At 38.6% G+C, this 20,314-nt stretch overlaps 2 protein-coding genes across 4 annotated transcripts; one reads left to right on the top strand and one right to left on the bottom strand.

Moving 5' to 3' along the window:
* Positions 1-62: 62 nt before the first annotated feature.
* Positions 63-13,459, bottom strand: tspan9b (tetraspanin 9b). Its single transcript, XM_071502236.1, has 7 exons — positions 13,300-13,459; positions 4,921-4,983; positions 4,643-4,762; positions 3,767-3,937; positions 2,893-3,003; positions 2,574-2,657; positions 63-2,435 (listed from the first exon to the last, which is right to left on the bottom strand). The coding sequence occupies exons 1-7, from the start codon at positions 13,354-13,356 to the stop codon at positions 2,352-2,354; spliced, it is 690 nt and encodes a 229-aa protein (XP_071358337.1). The 5' UTR covers positions 13,357-13,459; the 3' UTR covers positions 63-2,351.
* On the top strand, positions 13,381-19,851 carry LOC139635177 (E3 ubiquitin-protein ligase TRIM21-like). Of its 3 annotated transcripts, none has more exons than XM_071502235.1 (5): positions 13,381-13,511; positions 14,238-14,330; positions 15,889-15,993; positions 16,588-16,876; positions 17,024-19,851. In XM_071502235.1, the coding sequence occupies exons 3-5, from the start codon at positions 15,961-15,963 to the stop codon at positions 18,112-18,114; spliced, it is 1,413 nt and encodes a 470-aa protein (XP_071358336.1). In that variant the 5' UTR covers positions 13,381-13,511; positions 14,238-14,330; positions 15,889-15,960; the 3' UTR covers positions 18,115-19,851. The 3 variants fall into 3 exon arrangements, with proteins under 3 accessions (XP_071358336.1, XP_071358335.1, XP_071358334.1); XM_071502234.1 differs by having other exon boundaries at positions 15,258-15,993; XM_071502233.1 differs by having other exon boundaries at positions 14,238-15,405.
* Positions 19,852-20,314: the final 463 nt, after the last annotated feature.

The raw sequence follows: 20,314 nt of genomic DNA, 5'->3' as shown, positions 1-20,314 counted from the left end.
AATAATTTTTACAATGAATGTATGACATGATGTGGACTGTTGGTTGGACAAAACAAACACTGTGAGAGTCACTATGTTTTTTTTTAATTTTACAAACCAAACAATTATATCAATTAATCATCAGATGATTTTCCATAATTAAATAAAATAATTAGTTTCAGTCCGATATAAAATAGTTAAACATCAGCTCAACAGTAAAATGGTTAAACATTAAATCATCAGTGGTGATAATCAAATGATGTAACAGGAGACATTTTCACCATGAAGTACTTTTACTTTTAATACTTTAAATATAATAACATACTTTTACTTGAGTAACATCATTTTCATTATTATGATATTTCCCATCATAAGCAATATTTTTCTTTTAATAGAAGCCATATGAATAAAAACTGGATCTTGTGGAGCAGTGTAGATGGTGAAGAGTGAACTTTAGGTACTTGACAGTTTTTATTCCTGCAATAAAAGAGCAGTTTGGATTTATCTGGAGGAGGAAGGAAACCGAGTCCTGGTATTTATCAGAAATTCAATATTTAACCATTTGTGACACAGACGGTGCCAGACAGCTGCAGCCAGAGCTTCCCTTCATCATTTATTGTCCTGAGACAGCTAGAACAGTGATAAAACCAGTGTAAACAGCAGACGCTCACACAGGAACACATCAGGTTCACTATGTCAAGATGGCAAACAAACGACATCCTCTGTTGTATTTCATCACAGCATGCAGATCAGCGACATCCAAAGTGTGGCCTGGAGTCCATCAGAGGTCTTGCAGAGGAGTCAAGGGGGTCCACAGAAAACAACTGACACAAGGTAAATTCCTTTTGATATTAGTCTTTTCTAATCTGCTTTTTGGAAGCTCCTTCTTACAAAAAATAAAAAAATATATAGAAACTAAAATTAACCTTGTATCTCAGAACTTAAATTTACTTCTTCATAATTATTTTATAATCAATCCTAATTTAATCTATTTTTTATTTCCCTGGTAGGAGTGGACAACAAACTAAAAGACAGGAAAAGGTTGGAGAAAACTTCTTATATATAGTACGACACTTGGGTGATAAAAATACACAAAAATATAAACATCCTTAATGTTTTCACCCAATGTCAGTTAAAAAAAAATCCTAAATGCAACAGCAACAAGATTCAGATTGCAAAGAAACAACACAAATCAAGTTTTCCTCCACAAGATTTAACCACAACTTATAATAAAAACAATCAAAAGTTAATGAATAATATTCCATAGTAATAGTGTAATGTATTAAATTATGCAGCAGTGTCAACGCTTATTGTTTTATAATGACAATATTCTCATTATAACTTGTGATTCTGAAAGGTTTATGTTATTTGACAACAGCACGATCACACCACTTTAACTTCCTGAGGATTATTCTGTAACATTTCCAAAAACAGTGCAGCACAGTTATAGCAAGTATGTGTTTGGACATAAATATATGGAAGCCAATTCCTACCCAAAAAAAAAAAAAATAAGGCACTGCAAAAATGACATTCTGATAGGAATCTCACAACTATGACTTAGTACTTAATTCTAATCAATTCAAATTTGATCATTTATCCCAACGACACATTACATATTCTAAAAAAAAAACACTGTTCTAAAAATGTGATTAAAATGATGAGTTTAGATTTATGAGTATGTAAAGAATTTGTAATAATCATGAGGAAACTGTCATAATATTTATAAATTATTCATATGAGATAAAATCTACGAGAAACTAATGAATTTATATGTAACTAGTCATTTTTTTCTGGTAGTAATGGGCTTCCATGTATAATAAGCTGCAGGGAATATGAGGATTTGTATTTTTTGAGAATCATTTTCCTGAATTTTGTTCTTTGAGGCCTTGTGTGAACTGAAACATAGATGAGTGTGATGGTTTGACTTGTTATATAGCCTTGATTTGACTTGATGAGTGTTCTGTAAAATGCCCACAAATACATTACCACAGGTTTTCTGTAAAGTTAAAGGAACACTCTGATATTTTGGGAAATCCTGTTGTTTACTAATCAACACTTTAGATTCATTTGATTCAATAAATCAAAAATACATTGATTTTTCTCCCTCCTTTATCATTTATTGGTTAATTTAAATCACCTTACTTCACTTTTCTTTCTGGGACGCCTTAAAATGATTTATTTATTTCACATTTTTCACACACTGAGATCCACACAGTTTATACAAGGCTTTGTATGAATGACACAAAATATCAGCGTGTTCCTTCAAAGTAAAAGCACAGGTTAAATTACAGTAGCACTGAGGTTTAGGCTTATGTTGCGTGCGTCTCTTAGGCACTGCTGATTGGCCGTTGCAAGGCAGCGAGGGTGGGGGCTCAAGCGTTGCCCGTGGTGGCTGTGGCACCCTCCTTCCTGCCGATCTGACAGTAGAGAACCATGGAGAAGGCCATGCCGAAAATCTGGAGGAAAATTCACATGAAAAATGAACTTTTTAGGAAATTATAATTATATTTGTTCTCACAGAATAAGACACATCTGAATAAACTTTTAATAGAGTGTGTGTGTGTGTGTGTGTGTGTGTGTGTGTGTGTACTGACCAGCAGGATGGCGATGGCGAAGGCGATTCCCAGCACCACCTCCATGTTTTTCTCCATGAGAGTGATGATTTTGTTGGCACAGGGCTGCAAGGTGAGACCACATCATCATCATCATCATCATCATCATCATCATCTTCATCATCACACTGTACATTACATGCTTTGATTATTATACTATTATGATTAAAATACAGTTTTTTTCCTCTCTGGTTGGTTTTCAGAGAAGTGAACTGAAGCCAGCAGCTGCCTGGACCGACAGTCTGATGCTCAGCACTGACATCATCACAGGTCCAGTCCACAGCAGCGTTTCTGTCCTCACCTCATTGTAGATGGCGGAGGACTGGCAGTCTGACACAGTTTTGTTGCAGCGACAAGAGTCGGGGATCGCCTGCCAGTCTGATGGTCCATTCACGAGACCGCAACACTTGAGCTGAGAGGAAAATACAACAAGATGTGAGACTGAGCTGCAGCACAGACACTTATCAGCTGTTCACTGACGATCTGATTGGTCCAGAGAAGCTGACTGAGGCCAAACTCCCGCCAAACTGCAGACAGGAAATTAACCAACAAATATTCTGATCATCAACGACTGTTGATGAATGAGGTCATTTTCTTTGTCACAGGAAACTGAACTTTGTTGGGTTTTTTTTTTGGGACTTTTGATTCATCAATAATGAAAAAAAACACTGTTGCAGCCTTAAATCTTTTTACAAGGTCATGACCTCCCCTGCAGGACAAGTGACCCCACACAGGTCCCCGACCCTGAGGTTGACTTTAGTAACATCATGTGTTTATATTTAAAGTGTCTGATGCATGTGCGCCCTCCGCTGGATCTCCATGGTAACTACAGTCTGACCGTCACATGACTAGATCAACATGTTGGAGCCTTCCTGGAGCAGGATTTGCAGTAGTTATAGCTGAGTCCTAAAACAGTCCTAAAAAACAGATTATTGATTATTGATTAAAGGTCCCATATTTTACACTTTACCAGTGTTTGAATAGACCTTGAATAAAACACAAATTACAGGCAGATCTCTGAATGTCCCGTCTTTGTTTGTCTTAAGACGCAAAGAAACATTTTAAAGTTCCTGCTACTTCACATGAAAAAGCCATAAATCAGCCGTGTGTGTGTGTGTGTGTGTGTGTGTGTGTGTGTGTGTGTGTGTGTGTGTGTGTGTGTGTGTGTGTGTTACCTCCCGCTGCAGTTTCTCCAGGTCGTCCTTCACATTCTGTGGTTGTGATGACAGGGGGGTGAATTTCTCCAGACGCTCCTTCACCCAGTCCTTCACCTTCTGCTCGCCCACGGCTCCCAGGATGCCCGCCGCCAGCAGGAGGATGAAGATGAGGAGGAGGAAGATGAAGAACTGAGGGAGACACAGGAGGATTTTTTTTTTTTTTTTTTCATAAGCATGTGAACATTTTCATGACAGTAACAGCTGAACATTGCTTTTTGAATTTAACAGCTAAAGTTACACAATTTACCAGAAATCTTCTTCGCTGCTTTAAAACAGTAGTTGCCAGTGGCTGAACTTCCTGTTTAGGTGATTTGATTTGATTTATGGGAAACCTGCTGTTTTATCCAGGTGTGAAACTATAAAGTTTATTAATGAATTACATTAAATCAGATGCATAGACTCACACTTGCTCATAAGGAGCATTTTAAGCAGAATGGGAGACATTTCTGATTCATGATAGGTATGAAAAAAAAAGAAGAAACATTTCATCTGTAATTGGTTTTGTTGTTGATTTGCTTCCAAAAAATAAGCAGCAATCAACAATTTTTAGTTTTCATGCTAAAATGTTTTTAAATAGACGGCCTTACTCTTTTTTTTAATGCAAATACAATACTGTCCATCAGAAAGTGTTTGATCACTTCATGAGTCATTTTCTAAATTCAGATAAACATAAAGAAATGCAGTGAATTTTTCAGCCCTAAAACACGACCTGACCCAACCTTTCTACAAAAAAAAAACAACTAAATATTCTCTTTTTTTTTTAACCATGAGATGAACCGTAAAGTTGTGATTTCAGGCCACAGGATGTGCAGAGAATAACCAGCTGATGCTCACCAGCAGCAGCATGCAGCGGTTCTCTCTGATGGCTCCGCAGCAGCCCAGGAACCCCAGCACCATGATGATCACCCCGATGGCGATCATCAGGTCGATGCCAGGGAGAGATTCATTGGTGATCTGAAGACAAGAGGAGGAGGAGGAGGAGAAGACACATGAGAAAGTGAGACTGAAGTTTCCAAATGTCACCGTACAGAGACTTGCAGAGTTCTCAGATTTGTCTGCACTTGTGTGACGATGGTTTTAATAATATAATAACTCACTAAATTATAACTCACCTGGTTTCCATCTTTGTTGACCTTCAGGTAGATGGACACGCCCAGGATGATGCAACCACTTATCTGTGCAGAGAGAGAGACAGAGATTTTAAATTTCAAAATGTGAAACAAATGTATGGTGAAAATGTGGCGACATCTGGTGGAGAAAACCTGCAACAATGGTCGACTTTACATGTTGGAGAAAGTAGAAAAAAAGGAAAATTTAAATGTACAAAAACAAATATTTTAAATAGATGGATACGTCACATGACACCAGCGCACATGAAAACCATCAGACCCAGCAGATCCTCAGTGAGGATCAGGACCACATGGACAGACTGGAGTCCAGCTCCTTCGTGGGCGGGGCTCAGGGCTGATGAGTGACATGTATTATTCACCACTCATACAATTAGCTGCCACAAACAGGTTTCTGTGAGTAATTATCCTGCATCAATATTTCATCTTCAGAGCTGCCAGCAGGCGGGAGAGAGAAGACAGAGCCGAAAAACAGAGCCCTGGTCAGAGGACACGATCAAAGCGACAACAGACAGCAGCTAATTACATGATAATGTGGATGAAATGGACATAAATGCATGGACACAGACACACTCCTCTGGTCTGGGCTCACAGGAGGGTTTGTGTTCATTTCTGTCACAATACGAACAAAAGCATTTTTAAGGTTTTTTTTTAAATTAATCATATAATTTGTTTTATTTCGTTTTTGCATGTTTTCTTTTTATAAAGTGTCAGTAAATAACATGAAAGGCAGTTCAAATTGAATTTATTGTCATTATGTAAGTTAAAACTAGTTAAAAATAACATAAGTTAAAAATTTCAATTCAAAGATTTGGGAGATAAAACAAACATTTTTTAGTTTAAATGATTAATGGAATTATCATAAATAAAACTGATTAATAATAAAAAATAATCACATACTCCTATAATCTCTCTGCACTTTGTGTCACAGTTGTGGGTGGAATTGTTTATGCTAAAGGAAACTTTGTGTTTACACTGAAGGAAAAATGATGGATCATTCAGTCCACTGTGCTGAATGAACGGAAACAGAGGATACAAAGATCTGCAGAGGACGTGACCTCTGTGTTCACAATAGCAGCGCGCACACACACACACACACACACTCACACACACACACACACTGTACATGTGAAGCCACCACACCCTACGTCTATCTATACATAGAATTAAAACAACAGCACACACCTACACACACACCTGAAACCAGTGCAACCGCAGTCTGGTGTTTTCGACCAATCAGCTGTGACCTCAGGTGAGCGTGTCCTTCACTCTGTTATAAACGTTTCAATCTCGGTCCTCAAACACAACTTCAGTCTGAACATTTTCAGAAATGAGAAACATGGAAATAAACAAACTTCTTTGGTAAAATAAGTTAAAGTAATTAAAAAGTATTTTTAGTATTTTCGGTAGTTTTACTATTTAAGTACTTTTTACCTCATCACTTATTGTTATATCACTTTAAAGTAAAGTAAAGGTACAAGTTAAACTATATTATTATATTATTCACTTTCTATAGAAAGTGCTGGCCAAATGTTTTGTTTGGATTCTTCTTCTTCAGAGACCAAGATGCTGGAAGAACCTACCTGCTGAGTACCAGAGGAACTGAGGAGAACCAGTGCTGGTTTAAAGGCAAAGGGGGGGCACCGCAAATCCTGATCAGATTTTTTCTGGGTTTTTTTTCCCTTTTAGAGCCTGAAATGTTTGCACAGCACTGTCAATCAAACGTGATCAAGCAGGTACAATAAGTGAGGGTAGTAGTAGTATTAATATTTTTCATATATATTACATTAAAATACTTTAATTTCAACTGTTGCACATGTTGTAATTCATGTTCTAGAGAAATTATTTACATTTGAAACCAAGTTTTCAAAGTCTTGAGGGGATTTGTGAAGTTCAGATTAGTTGAACGACAAACAGAGAGACACAGTCTGCTGGTGATAACACCACCTGAGGGAAAAACCTCCATCACACTGCTCACGCTCATTCAATAAAACATTTAAAGATGAGACGAACTAAAACTGTCCCTTCTGTTTCTTCGAGTTTGTCTTTACATTTATATTCCTCCTGCTGCCCTCTCCCTGTGGGTGTCATGTTGACTCGAGCTGTTAAAAAATGACCATTACTGAGAGACTAATGTGACTTAATGCAGGATGTGAAAGAGTGAGTTCCCGCTTTTCTAGTTTTATCACTAGAAAAGAAAAGAGAAACACACAAAGCTGCTGTTTTCTTTAAAGGTGGATGCCAGCGGTGAGAGGCAGGTCACGCTGGAGCAGAAAATGTTCTGCACAAACATTCACTGAAAAGCCTTTGTACAGAGTTGTGAATCTTTGTTATCACAGTCAAATCAGAGAGATTCAAACCAGCATGAACACACACACACACACACACACACACACAGAGAGAGAGAGAAAACCTGCAGAGCAACCTCCAGAGCTCAGCAGAACTGTGCTTGCAGCAACTCTAAAAAACTGGGCTGAGATCAGAGGAAACACTTAGAAACCAGGATTACAGGCACTAAAAGTTAATTACATTAAATTACAAATGATCACAGATATATATATAGATAAAGCAATTGATCATGAGTTCAGATGACTGGGATTAAAAGTGATATAGAGTAAAGTTAATCAAGACTTGAGTGAATCTAGAATCTAATTGATCAGGATTACATTTGAACAACATCACAGATAATCAGGAATAAAAATGATTTAGGATTAAATTTAAACAGGAATACAGCCGACCAGAGATACAGTTGAAGTTACAATATGTAACTTTTCCACATTCAAAAGTTTAAAGAGGACTAAATCTTATATATATATATATATATATATATATATTTTTTTTTTTTTTTTTTTTTTTTTTTTTTTTTTTTTTAATTACATACTTAAATTATCCAAAATGTTTGTAGCAGTTCATGGTAATGAAACTAAGGGAAGGAGTCTCCTGGTTTCCAGCCAGTCTAAGACGTTGAGAAGCTGATTTTTAGGGTGACACTGCTTTGCGGATAATTCGGCTGCCAGTAAAAACTCCAGTACGTCTGGTTCATAAATTAGTGGTCAGGTAGTTAGTTAGATTAGCAGTTTTGACCATCAGGGGGCGACTCCACTGGTTGCAAAAAGAAGTCTGATTGTATTGAAGTCTATGTGAAAATGTTTCTACTTCTCACTTGATTTATTTTGCTAATGAGTTTATGGCCTCAGTCTATTTTCAAGTCTTCTTCAATACAACATGATGTTCATTTTTTACATTATGGTCCCATTTAGAGGAAAATAGACAGAAAAGGCAGGAGATGCATTAGGGCGGGCCTACTGTGTGATTGACAGACTGACCGGACAAACAGGATGGAGTACAGAGCAGGTCAGATCCACCCCTCACTCCTCCTCAGCTCCACCTTCTCGCTCACTATGGTTTCCTCTGGTTTCAAAAAACCAAGATGACGACGGCCAAATTACAAACTCAAGGCTTTAAAAGGGACATTCCACAAACCAGTGGGTGACGTCACGGATGCCACTTGGTTAGAGCAGAGCTGGGGCGGGTCATTCCTCAGCAGTGACTCATAGGCAGTCAAGCACAGTAGCAGTGAGTCACTGTGTAACTGAAATACTGTACAAACTGTTCTGCTGGATTCACTGCAAATCCACCAGTGGGCAGACGAGACGGTGTCATTACACAATTCCACACACACACACAAAATTACAGCAATGACACAACTAATAACAGATGAGTGTGTACAGTCATGAGCCCACCGAGCCTGTCAAAACCATCCCTCAGGTTTTGGGTCTTTGTTCAGGTGTGTCTGACTCAACAGGTATTAAGTTCACACTACCAGGCTGATGACTGACAGATCTGCACTTTACCTAGACACCTTCCTCCACCTTCCTCCACCTTCCCCCACCTGTCTGCCTGAACATGATCTCTGATACAAGTTGTCCTCTCTGCTCATTGTTTTAATTTTGCTGACAAATACTTCAGATTTTCAAAAACCTTAAAACCACCCGTTATTGTTACTATTTCTACTTTTTCATTCATGATACTTACAGAAATTAAATGAAATAACCAATTTGACCATGAAAATAAAATCCAACAACCACCTCATAGTCAGACCACACCCGTCTGTATGTAGTTACTGTGTACCTGTAGTTTGCTGCAGTGCTAAAACATGCTTTCTTTCCATTTGGCTCTCTCTTTTTCCTCTGCACAAAGGGTCCCTGAACGCAGCATCTATTATTCATGGAGGATATGAGCTAACAGGCGTTAATGCACAGATACAGAGCTGCAGATAACTGGTTATGTCACCTCTCTCACAGACCATGAGACCACTCGGAGAGATGTGTTTGGAGCAGTTTGTCTGTTGCCAGACGCCGAGAGAAAAAGGACAAGAATTGTTACAGCTCATAGAGAAATGTAAGACATGACACATGTCTGTTCATCAAGAACAATGTCACCATATATGTCACATATCAGGGAATATGTGATTATCATATATATATGTATCCTCTGGCTATATATAAGTTTATAACATATATGAAATACCCATGGTAAAATTTGACTATGTATTAATATTCTAAAATTTATAAGACTATTTTTTTTTACATAATATAACATAATATATTTTGCAACCATGTATGTTAACTATATATATATATATATACATATATATATATATATATATATATACAATTTATATATGCAAGTTTATAGAAAAACATGTGCATTATTAATTTCTATGACATTGTTGAATTTTTTTTAAAACAAGTCTATCTTCCCATCATAATGCAGTGGTCTCAGACTTTTGAAACACACTGTAAATAATATCAACATATATATTGACAGGCTTTGGGATGGATATATATTTATATATTTACAGATTACACATTTTTGTATGGGCTAGATATATATGTGAATTTATGAAATTGTCCCCATTTCTAATGGGTTTGATATATAACTTTTACATATGTTTTTATTTTATATGACATATATTTCCTATATGGAAACTCAATATGTGTACATATTTTTATATTACGTTTGCATATGGGAGCCCTGATGTGGGACCATCATAATTCACAGTTTCCCCCCTTATCTACACCACAAACTGATTCACAACATGTACTTAAACAAACAAGTGAAGGGAAATAGGTTTGAAACAAAGTTCACATGATCTTTTCCACAGCATCAAGGGAAGCTTCACTTAGCAACTAAAAGCTGCAGCGGAGCCACAAGTTAAAAAAACTACAGTATATAGGCTTTACAGTAAATAACAACCCAACGCCACCCTCGTCATCATCATCATCATTAGGTAAACACATGTCCACTATGTGCGCTGAGTGGTTGGAATCAAGTTAACATTGATTCAACATTGTTTCTGGAAACACGAGATAAGGACAGAAATAACCTCCGCTGGACTGACGTCCACACACCGGGCAGTTTATTCTAAACAGGACTCAGAGCTCAAGGTGGACGTGTTCACAGTTTGAAGGAAAAACACGAGGGATGTGATGCAGGATATTCGAAGCCTGTAGCTCGACGCTCAACCTCCACCTCTGTTAGGTACTGCAGCCGGAAAATCATCGAGGGCAGAGCTTTATAAGACCTGTGGACAAGACACTAACATGGCAGAGTGGGATTGGCTGAGACACCTGTCAGTCAAGGAAAACAAGATAAACTGCCCTGAAGTATTCCTCTAAAAAGCCGCTCTGAGCAACAAAACAGTAAAATTTCACTGTGAACTCTATTTATCTGAGTCGAGTCAATCACAGTAGAATCACTGATGTCAGCTTTGTGTGTCACACACATCTTCTAATACTTATATATACTAATACTAATACTAATAACTTCATAGCTGCGTTTTCCCACCTTCTTTTGTTGAGCAGAATGCTCAAAAACCTGATCATAACCACACATAAATGCACTCATTGTGTGTTCCTACATTTCCCAGCATGCTCTTTGGTCACCTTTATGACATCATCATTAGGCATCATGACTCAGAAGCCAGCAAAACCCAGAAACAACAAACGTGTCCTGTGCTGAGGTACTGTGATTAGTTCCCTTTTCATCCCAGTGAGAAAACCAGCGACGATTTTCTGTCACAAACTCAAACGTAGAGAAACAGCAACACAAATAGAAGAGTTACAGGTTCAGTGACTGCACAGTTAGCTAATGTTAGCTGTTAGCCACAGGTCATACCTGTCCAGGTAAAGCTACTGCTGCAAAAAGAGAGTCTTCTAAACGGAGGTTCAGTAGATTTTGTCTGTTATTAGATAGATGAAGGTCGTGTTTACAGGTTCAGTTTGCTTAAGATAAACTAGTCTGACTACATCTAGAGCTGAAAGTGTCCACACTCGAGAGGCGGGCTGAGAAATGCTGCATCGTACCATGTGTCGTACAACTGGGAATAATGGTGGAAACTAGGGGCTTTAGGCTTTAGGCCGGACAGTCCAGATTTTCAATGCCCTGTCCGGCCACTGTATGTTTGTGTAGCCACAGCTACACAAACATCATCTTTAAACCACTCACAATTGTACTATAAATGAGAGTATACCAGAGTCCTATGTACACCATAGTAATTTATTGATGTGCCGCATAATGTCCTCCTTTTTGGTGTTATGGAAATGGTCACCCTTTGGAAACTCTGAGTCTCTATATGAGGGAGTAAGCGGGAAGTGTAAAAGTCGTTCTTTTAGGCTGACATCACTACATGTTCTGAAAAAGTGACTGTTGAATAATTGCTGCTTTACTGCTAAACGATGACATGAGTCCAGTCCAGAAAGTTGGATCTTTTCAGTCAAGGATTTATTTTGCCTCAGGGTCATTTTAGACAGACTTTAACTCAAGTGGTTTTAATTATGAAAACAGAAACAAGCTCCACTACAACTGTGTAGAGATGGTGTTTGAAGACTGAGAAAAGAGAGCTTATAAGACGGTGAAACTCTGCTTACTTTTACACCTAAAGTGGACGTGATGGTCAAACTGAAAACCATCAAACGCAGCCTGATGATTTTAACATTGGAAATATGCGAGGAGGTGGTTTCAGCCAAAGTTTAAAAGAACATCTTCTAGCTAGAGGTCTTCACGGGTCGGGAACCAGGACCCAACTCAAGTCCAAATTCCACTGAATATAATCAGGTCAGGTAGAGTCTTGTTTTACTGAAGCAGATCTCAGGTCTGTATCAGGTCCAGCATTGGTCATACTATTGACTACTGATACTGACCTGAAGCCGAGCTTATTGTTGGAAAATCAGTTGAAAAAAATCAGTTTGACGCATATAAATGAATTATTTCAGTTTCTGTGATTTCACATAGTTCTGCTCCTCTGGACTAATTGTCCTCGGGTTTCCCTCAGATTGGGTCTTCCGATGGTAAATGCGACCAAACCACCATGTCTCATTTGACATGTTCCCTCAGATCACATGCATTTTAATGGAAAGCACGTTTACCTACAATAAAATGTGCTCCACCTTTTGTTGTAACTATAATAACCTGCATTTCTATAGCACTGTTCAAACACACCAAATAGCATCAGGTTTTCATTGAGCAAGAACTTAATCCCAAATGCCTGAATGGAGCTGTAGATTAACCAGCATGCAATGTGGTTTTAATGGGTAACTTCCCATCAGAGAATATAAGGAAATACAATCATGTGGAGCAGAGTGGGCTGACTCAAACTCAAAGACTGCTGAAGAGGCTTTACGAAATACCCCAGACTCTATAGATTGAGCAATGTCTTTTGATTCATATGCAAAAACAAGACCACAGATGACAGATGTGATGATACGAGGCCAAGCGGCCAGCCACGCCCTGAAACTGAGCAAAAGTTTGTTTATAGAGGGAGAGGCAGAGGGATGATAAAGAGCCAACACAACCTGTTCTACGCTTCTGATACGACCAGTAAACAACAAAGAGCTGAGACACAAACAGGGGTTGTGGCAGAGCAGCTCCACACAGTAACAGCTGGAAAATAAAGGTATTAGCCTGTACAACAGTAACCACACAAAAAGATCAAATGAAGAAGTACCTGAAGTACCAAACAGGTAAATAAAAAAGAAAGATTAAACACAAAAGACCAAAATAAATGTCACTTTTGCCATTAAATGCTACATCTGAGCTTCCAAGACCCATAACACATCAATAAACTGACAAACAAATTCATTCTGCATCAAAACCAACAACGTCCAAACAATTTGAATGATGCAAACTCTTAGAAAACCTGGAAACTCTTGGAAACACAAACATGCTACAGAAATCATCTCTAAAAATGATCGAACATTTGTTTGGAATATGAACACTTCCTCAACACACCACCTGTAAAGTGTAAAGTTTAAATTGATATAAAAGCACATTATTAAACTGTATTCAGTCTTCCAGACTCACCCAGAAAAGAAGGTTGAAGAAGAAGAGCAGGTATTTGATGCATTTATTCACAGCCATGGCTTTTTTCTGTGTTTGTTCCTCCTCAGCGGCTTCTCACTCAGGACTCACTGCCCTCCAGACTCAGCCTTCCTATAGAATGAAAGCAGAAACTGAGAGACTCCCTCAGGCTAGTAAACAGACCAGCCTGCTCTACCTGTTTCCTCTTACTGATGGTACGTCCCCTTTTTGTCTTTCCTCCTTTCCTTTCCTAGCTGCTGCTTTCTTTCTTTGGCTTTTCCCTTTCCTATCCTGCATCCTTCTTTCTTTCTTCCCCTGACACCTCATTTCAAAATTTTATCTCTCATCCCTTCTTCAGGCTGGATGACTTTTCATTTGACCTTATTGTCTAAATGGGTGTTGCAGCTCGTCTCTGGGTGGAAAGTTTGTCTTAAATGGAGGCGTGCACAACTTTTCAAACACTTGAAGACACTTATTTCTTATCGTAAATTTCTGTAAGCCACATTAGCAGATAATGCCTCTACAGGTGGTAATGTGGGTGTGAACCTCCCTTCACCTGCTTCTTTTTATAGACACTGCAGCTCGGGTCAGCACGTGCCGTCCATCCCCAGAGACAAAAGCAAAGCAGCTAGAAATGAAAAGTTGACAAGTGACTTTTTGCATTTAAAGACTCAACTTTTCTGACACAATGATCACTTTATTCTTCATTCTTGTCACAGAACATGAATCTATTATCTTTACCTGGAAAGATCAAATAGTAAAAACAGCATCAGCGCAATGGATGGTCATTGAAAGTACAGGGAGTGAATTATGACTCCCTGCTACCATCTAGTGGCAGCTGCTGAAAACCAGAACACAGTCAGCAAACGCTTGTCCTCCACGGTCTGCTTCTTTTTTTTTTTTTTTTGTTGACTTACAAATGTTTGTTCTTCCACACCCAGTTAGCTAACAGATGCCCAACTCCAGAGTCAAGACCCCGGGCTACAAACAAGGACAACGCTCAGTGTTTATACACAACATCAAATTTGACCCTGGTATGTCTCCATATCTCCACCATCACATTGTCACTGATGCAGTTACGAGTCCAGCTGGTTTATATCTGACGATAGACTTAACTTCAGCTGGTGGTGATCAAAGTAACCTTAGCCTTGTGTGTGATTCAAGATGTTGTTTGCTGTCTTTTGCTTGGGTTCATTTTGCTTCATACACCTCCACCTGACACTCAAGTGAAGTTAAACTTATTCACAGAGTAAGTAGCAAGTAAGTGAATAAGTAAACTTTATTTATAGAGCACCTTTTAAACCTGGGTTAAAATATGCTGTACAATAAAAACGTTTCAGAAATATATAAAACATGAGATATAAAGATAAGATTTTTTCAAAAAAGGAAAAATTAATAAAAGCAATCAAGGTTACACAGGGGGCAATCACACAAAACATAAAGTGCATTACATGGTAAAGTGCATGTGAAAAAGGTGAGTTAACTGAGTGGGCATTTTATTTATTTAAATTCTTTTTCTTTTTTTTTATTTTTAACTTTTATTTTACTCTAAGTTTACTTATGTTACTGTTTTGTATCAAACACCAGCACAAATTCCTTGTATGTGACCAAAGTGTTAGACAGAGACTTTATAAAATACAAATTGATAATTAAAGCTCAATTAAACAGACATAGAGCAATAAAAGATGAAAAGAATTGACTATTAAAAGGGGCACAGTTTTGTAAAAGGGGAGATAGATGGGTAATATGTGACAGTGAGGGTAAAAGTGATTCACAGTCCGGTGGCAGGCATAGAAAATGCTTGGTCTCTAGTGGGTTTTGACTGGGAACATGGAAGTGTGAGGAGTATCTGGTCAGAGGGTCAGAGGTCATGGGCCAAGCAACTGCAACAGATGATTTTTTTGTCAAATTTTAACTCAAAGTCAAAGGTGCAATATTTAACCCTTCTCTTTCTCTCATAGTGTTTTCTGAGATGTGGTGGAACAAGAGGAAAAAATTAAAACAAAACACGTCACAACATCAGCAATTGCATTTTGTTTCAGCACAGACCTGAAAAACCTGCCAGCCACTCTCCCTTTCAACCCTGTTCCAGTTCATAATGTAAAACCAGTACGTTCAAGCCATTCCTGCCTATCCTGTTCCTGACTTTGACTCTGTTCCATAAACATGTCTGTAGCCTGGGAACAGGCAGGGTGTCACCGGCCAGGGTGCTTCCTGGTTCCTGTCTTCACCATGTTCGATTGGTTTGCATTTTTTGACGACATCAAGTCACCAGTGTGTGAGCCTGATTTTGACCAGAGTTTATACTTAGTCCCTCTATTTCAATCTGCTCTGCCTACACTTACTGTGTCTCCTCTACCCCCATTGGTCTTTGTACCTGACCTATGAAAATTCATGCTATAATCATTCCGTGTATCATCATCGGCTTTACTGACCATATTTGCTCTGTCAATATTGTTATCAGCCTGAAGCTACACCGTATATTTCCAACCATGCTGCATCCACACTATCATTTCATGCTTTTGTTATTACGTAACATGGTGGCACAGCTCATAGGTCAGAGTGGTCTGATGTCATGCTGACGTTTTCTAGGTTGGCAAGGTTTTGACTACAGTCAGATACTAACGGCTGTGTAGCAACATCCTCTTCCAGAAGAGAAACAAAATGGCTCTGTCCTCACCTGGACGAGCTGAACAGGTAGGACTATTTCCACACATTAGCCACACCTGAAGAATGAATTATTGTATGTAATCGTTCATTATATCATTGTATATGAAAACTTTGATGAATTTTGAATATTCAGAAGATATTATCTGAAAATTTTCTACCGTTTAGATTTTTTTTTTTTTTTCTCTCATTTGATCATAACTGTTGGCAACATCCGACATGTCAGAGCTGGTCTTGGAATTCTTTTTGTTTTTTTCTTTCTTTTTAAACCAAACTTGATCCACTTTTGATTCACTTTAACTTTATTGTTAACATTTTATAATAGAGGCCGCCATTTACAGGGTAAACTTTTTTGTAGGTTCTGGTTTTGTAGGTTTTGCATGTTCCAACAAAATATTGAGCTGTAGTCCCTAAAGTGAAAGAAGGCATGACTATGAGGAAAAATGAAGTAACAACTGGACATTTTAGCAGAAAGGAGAAATAACTTGCACTGCCCAAAGGGATGGTTCCTTGTTTAGTTCCTGTTACAAAACCATTTAGTCAAAGGTCTGACAATTGATTATACGAAGAAGTGCATTTATTCTTTATTCTTTATTCTCACTAATTCTTTTACTTTTTTATCAGGAAACCACAATGATAAATCTTAAAGAAACTCTTTGGAAAACTCTGGAAAGCCTGACAGATGAACAGCTCAAGCAGTTCCAGTGGTTCCTGAAGCAGGATGACATCGCAGAAGGCTACTCAGCCATCCCAGAGGCCCGGCTGGAGAGGGCAGACCGGCAAGACACAGTGGATCTGATGGTACAAAAATATGGCTGTTCTGACGCTCTGTGGATAACCAAAAAGATTTTAGAGAAGATCAGCAGAAATGATCTTGTGCAGCGTTTGTCCAGCACCACCTCAGGACTGAAAGGTAAGTTAACAGGGGTAAAAGTAGAACTTTCAAAGAATAAAGTTTTAAGTAAAATAGCAATTTACACAAGCAAACAGCAAACAACACCAAAAGCTGCTGTGAAAAACTGACCAGATGTGTGTGCATTCCTGTTCTGCACTGTTTTAGAGCTCAAGAACCAAGACTCTTTCCTTCTCAAATGTGAGTCTGAGAAAAAGAAGGCTGAGCTGGGGAAGACAAAGGCTGAAATCAAGCTGATGATCCAGGAGAGACAGACGAAGATCTGGGAAATCAAACGTTCAGCTGAGCTCAGCAGGGAATCTGCAGAAAGACACACCGCAGACAGTGTGCAGGTCTTTGGTGTGTTGCTGCAGTCTCTTCAGAAAAGCCTGGATAATCTTATCAAAGCAATTGAAGAAAAGCAGAAAACGACACAGAAACAGGCCCAACGATTCATCCAAGAGCTGCAGCAGGAAATCTCTGAGCTGACAAAGAGAGGTGCTGAGGTAGAGCAGCTGTCACACACCAAAGACCAAAGCTTCTCATTCCAGGATGCCTTTCCACCCACAAAGAACTGGACTGAAGTCAGCATCCCAGTTCCACCTTATGGACGAAGTTTGGGGGGCATTGTGAATAAGCTGAAAGAAGAATTCATCAGTGAGACGGACAAGTTGATTGCTAAAGCCAAGATGATCAGGGTCCAGGAGTTTGCAGTGGATGTGACGCTGGATCCTGATACAGCTAGTCCCCATCTCATTTTGTCCGACAATGGGAAACAAGTTTACTGTGGTGATGTAGAACAAAATCTTCCAGATAACCCAGAAAGATTTAACTCTGCTCCCAATGTCTTGGGAAAGCAGAGTTTCTCTTCAGGAAGATTTTACTACGAGGTTCAGGTGAAGGGCAAGACTTCCTGGGATTTAGGAATTGTCAAAGAGTCAGTCAGTAGGAAGGGGTCGATCACAGCAAGCCCACAGACCGGCTACTGGACTATATGTTTAAGGAATACAGATAAGTACAAAGCTTTTTCTGTCAATGTCAATGTAAAGTATCCACTGAAGAAGGTGGGCGTGTTTGTGGATTACGATAAAGGTTCTGTCTTGTTTTTTAATGTAGATTCTGCAGACATTATCCACTCCTTTACTGACTGTTCCTTCACTGAGAAAATCTTTCCATTCTTCAGTCCTGGTCATCATCATTTTGGTGAAAACTCCGCCCCTCTGATCATCTCCCCTGTTAATAACACCAATCAGATTTGACCAGTCCTCCACTCAAAAGGGATTCTGCCATTCTTAAGAATCATTAAAAAGCATAGTCAAGAGTAAATATGATGTTAGTGATTAATCAACTAATCACTCTTGATAATTTGGTCAACAAATGATGTATCTAAATAATAATGTTGGAAATAAAGGACATGATTTGAAACTGTCAGAAAATGTATTGGTGGTGTGGTTGTAATCCCATGTTTTGCCACTAGATGGAGCCACTTCCCGTTTGATTACATGGGGTTAAGTCTGTGTCAGTCTCCAGTTACCTCTCCGGAAAGAGGGATGTTGGGAGGGTATGTTCATATCTATATTCCACCACACGTCTGTACAGATGGTTGTGTCTGGCATCCAAAGGTTGATGTGCACTGCACAATAAACTAACAATGTACAAATAACTTTGTCTGTTGGCTTTCCATGTTAACTAGTGTTGAAGAATAAATAGCAAGTCTTGTTCAGAGGTTTGCAGTAATGGAGTGTATGGTAAGAGAAGAAAAATGGCAGCGTAGTATGTTTATACAGTGGGTCAGGGTTACAAATACAGTTATGAACCATGGGTAAAGCAGTTTTACATTCAAACACTAGGATCGAACTATTTACAGTTACAAAGAGAGCGTCAAATCTAGGTGTTAATAAGGGACAGGGTACGAATAGGAAGCCATTCCCAAATTATTATCATCAGGTGGAGAGAGGCTGCTTTGGGGTTCCAAACATTTGATCGATATTTTATATGGAGCCAGGTGAACAGGGGCAAACTTGTACTGCAAGGTCTTACTCCGACGTTAAGGCGGATAATAGCGTTTCATTGTGTGAACGGTACTGTCAGTTTAAGAAGGTGAGATCCCCTGAGATCATGTGATCCCGCGAGATTTTAGGTATCCAGAGACGGCTGCGGGAAAGGAAGTGGATGAAACAAGGTGTGTGTTCTTGCAGAAAATATCCCAAAATAAAAGTCGCTAAAATACACTAATGGTTCTCAACATCAGCCACTGAGTTCATGATTACGTGAACCAAGTTAGGATGGTGAGTGAAGACTTTGTGTAGATTGGTAACAGGAAGTGTGTGTGAGTGATAGCTCCGCCGTGCTGCGGGCAACCCCGAGCAGCTGAGCAGCCTGAGTGGTGTAAAAGTGCTATCAATTAGAGATGGGATTTATGGCTCTTTGGAGGGAGCTGGATCTTTGGGATCCGTTCATTTCAAAGAGCCATTGAAAAGACTGGCTAATCTGGCTCATTTTTATATTTATTCACTTTTAAGAACCCAGTCTGGGGTTAATTCATTTTATCCTGGAAATAATCACAGGGAGGAATGATGGGATCAGAATAATTTCGAACTCAGATTTCCCACCAATATTCGACTTTGAATTATTCTGAAATATTGATTATAGCTTCATTTGACATGTGTGGACAAGATTTTAAAGTCTGATATGGATCCATTGTAAATATCCCACTGCCATATCCCTCTGAGTTGACAGTGAGATCACTATTTACCCTTTGTATAAAGTGTGTGTATGTGTGTAAAACTACTTTGACTTATGTTATTCATGCAACACCTAAACACTTATAAATACACAATAAAAAACAGGCTAAAATGAAGTTCCATGCAAAAGCTTTTAGTGCAAAATTTCCACACAAGAACATCTTTAACAATACAGAAAAGCTCAAAACAATATTTTAAAATTATATAATAAAAGCTTATAATAAAGATTAAAGGTGCTGTAAAAAAAAAAAACTAAGTTGTTGCACAACTCATGCGACATTTGCATATGAAATAAGCTCCTCCCCGTGCTCTCTGTCTGCCGATTCTGACGCACTCGCTTTTTTTTTTTTTTTTTTTTTTTTTTTTTTTTTACTGAGGCACTCACGTGAAGGGAGCATGCACAACTCATGCAATATTTGCATAATATGCATATGGGATTGTTCAACTACTTAATTATAAAATTGCTCCATAATGGTCAGAGAAAATGGACTATAACCGGCCGACCCACAGTTTCTACTTCTAAAGGAGAGTAAAGAAAGCTTTTTCCACTCTTTATGTTTCCATTATTGTTGCTGCTGAGTTGTTGCAGAGTTCTTTTTTAAATGCAGTAACATGTAAATTAAATGCAAAAAACGAGTCTATCTTTTATTTCCTTAAACTCAAGAGTTCTCAGGGACAATGTGAAGAGGAAAGCACTATTTAAATTTTGTAAAGG

Source organism: Trachinotus anak, unplaced genomic scaffold (genome assembly GCF_046630095.1).
Source record: "Trachinotus anak isolate AG129_WGS33_773 ecotype Australia unplaced genomic scaffold, CSIRO_AGI_Tana_v1 ptg000018l, whole genome shotgun sequence".
Classification (NCBI taxonomy): domain Eukaryota; kingdom Metazoa; phylum Chordata; class Actinopteri; order Carangiformes; family Carangidae; genus Trachinotus; species Trachinotus anak.
Note: the sequence above shows the minus strand (reverse complement) of the source record. Positions and strands in the feature narration are given on the sequence as shown.

Excerpts from the sequence above, each read along its gene's own strand:
- tspan9b (XM_071502236.1), bottom strand. The coding sequence starts at position 13,356 with ATGGCTGTGAATAAATGCATCAAATACCTGCTCTTCTTCTTCAACCTT. Across the intron at positions 4,984-13,299 it reads TCTTCAACCTTCTTTTCTGG|ATAAGTGGTTGCATCATCCT; the intron begins GTGAGTCTGGAA and ends CTCTCTGCACAG. Across the intron at positions 3,004-3,766 it reads TGGAGAAACTGCAGCGGGAG|CTCAAGTGTTGCGGTCTCGT; the intron begins GTAACACACACA and ends TTTTCCTCTCAG.
- LOC139635177 (XM_071502235.1), top strand. The coding sequence starts at position 15,961 with ATGGCTCTGTCCTCACCTGGACGAGCTGAACAG. Across the intron at positions 15,994-16,587 it reads CACCTGGACGAGCTGAACAG|GAAACCACAATGATAAATCT; the intron begins GTAGGACTATTT and ends CTTTTTTATCAG. Across the intron at positions 16,877-17,023 it reads CACCACCTCAGGACTGAAAG|AGCTCAAGAACCAAGACTCT; the intron begins GTAAGTTAACAG and ends GCACTGTTTTAG.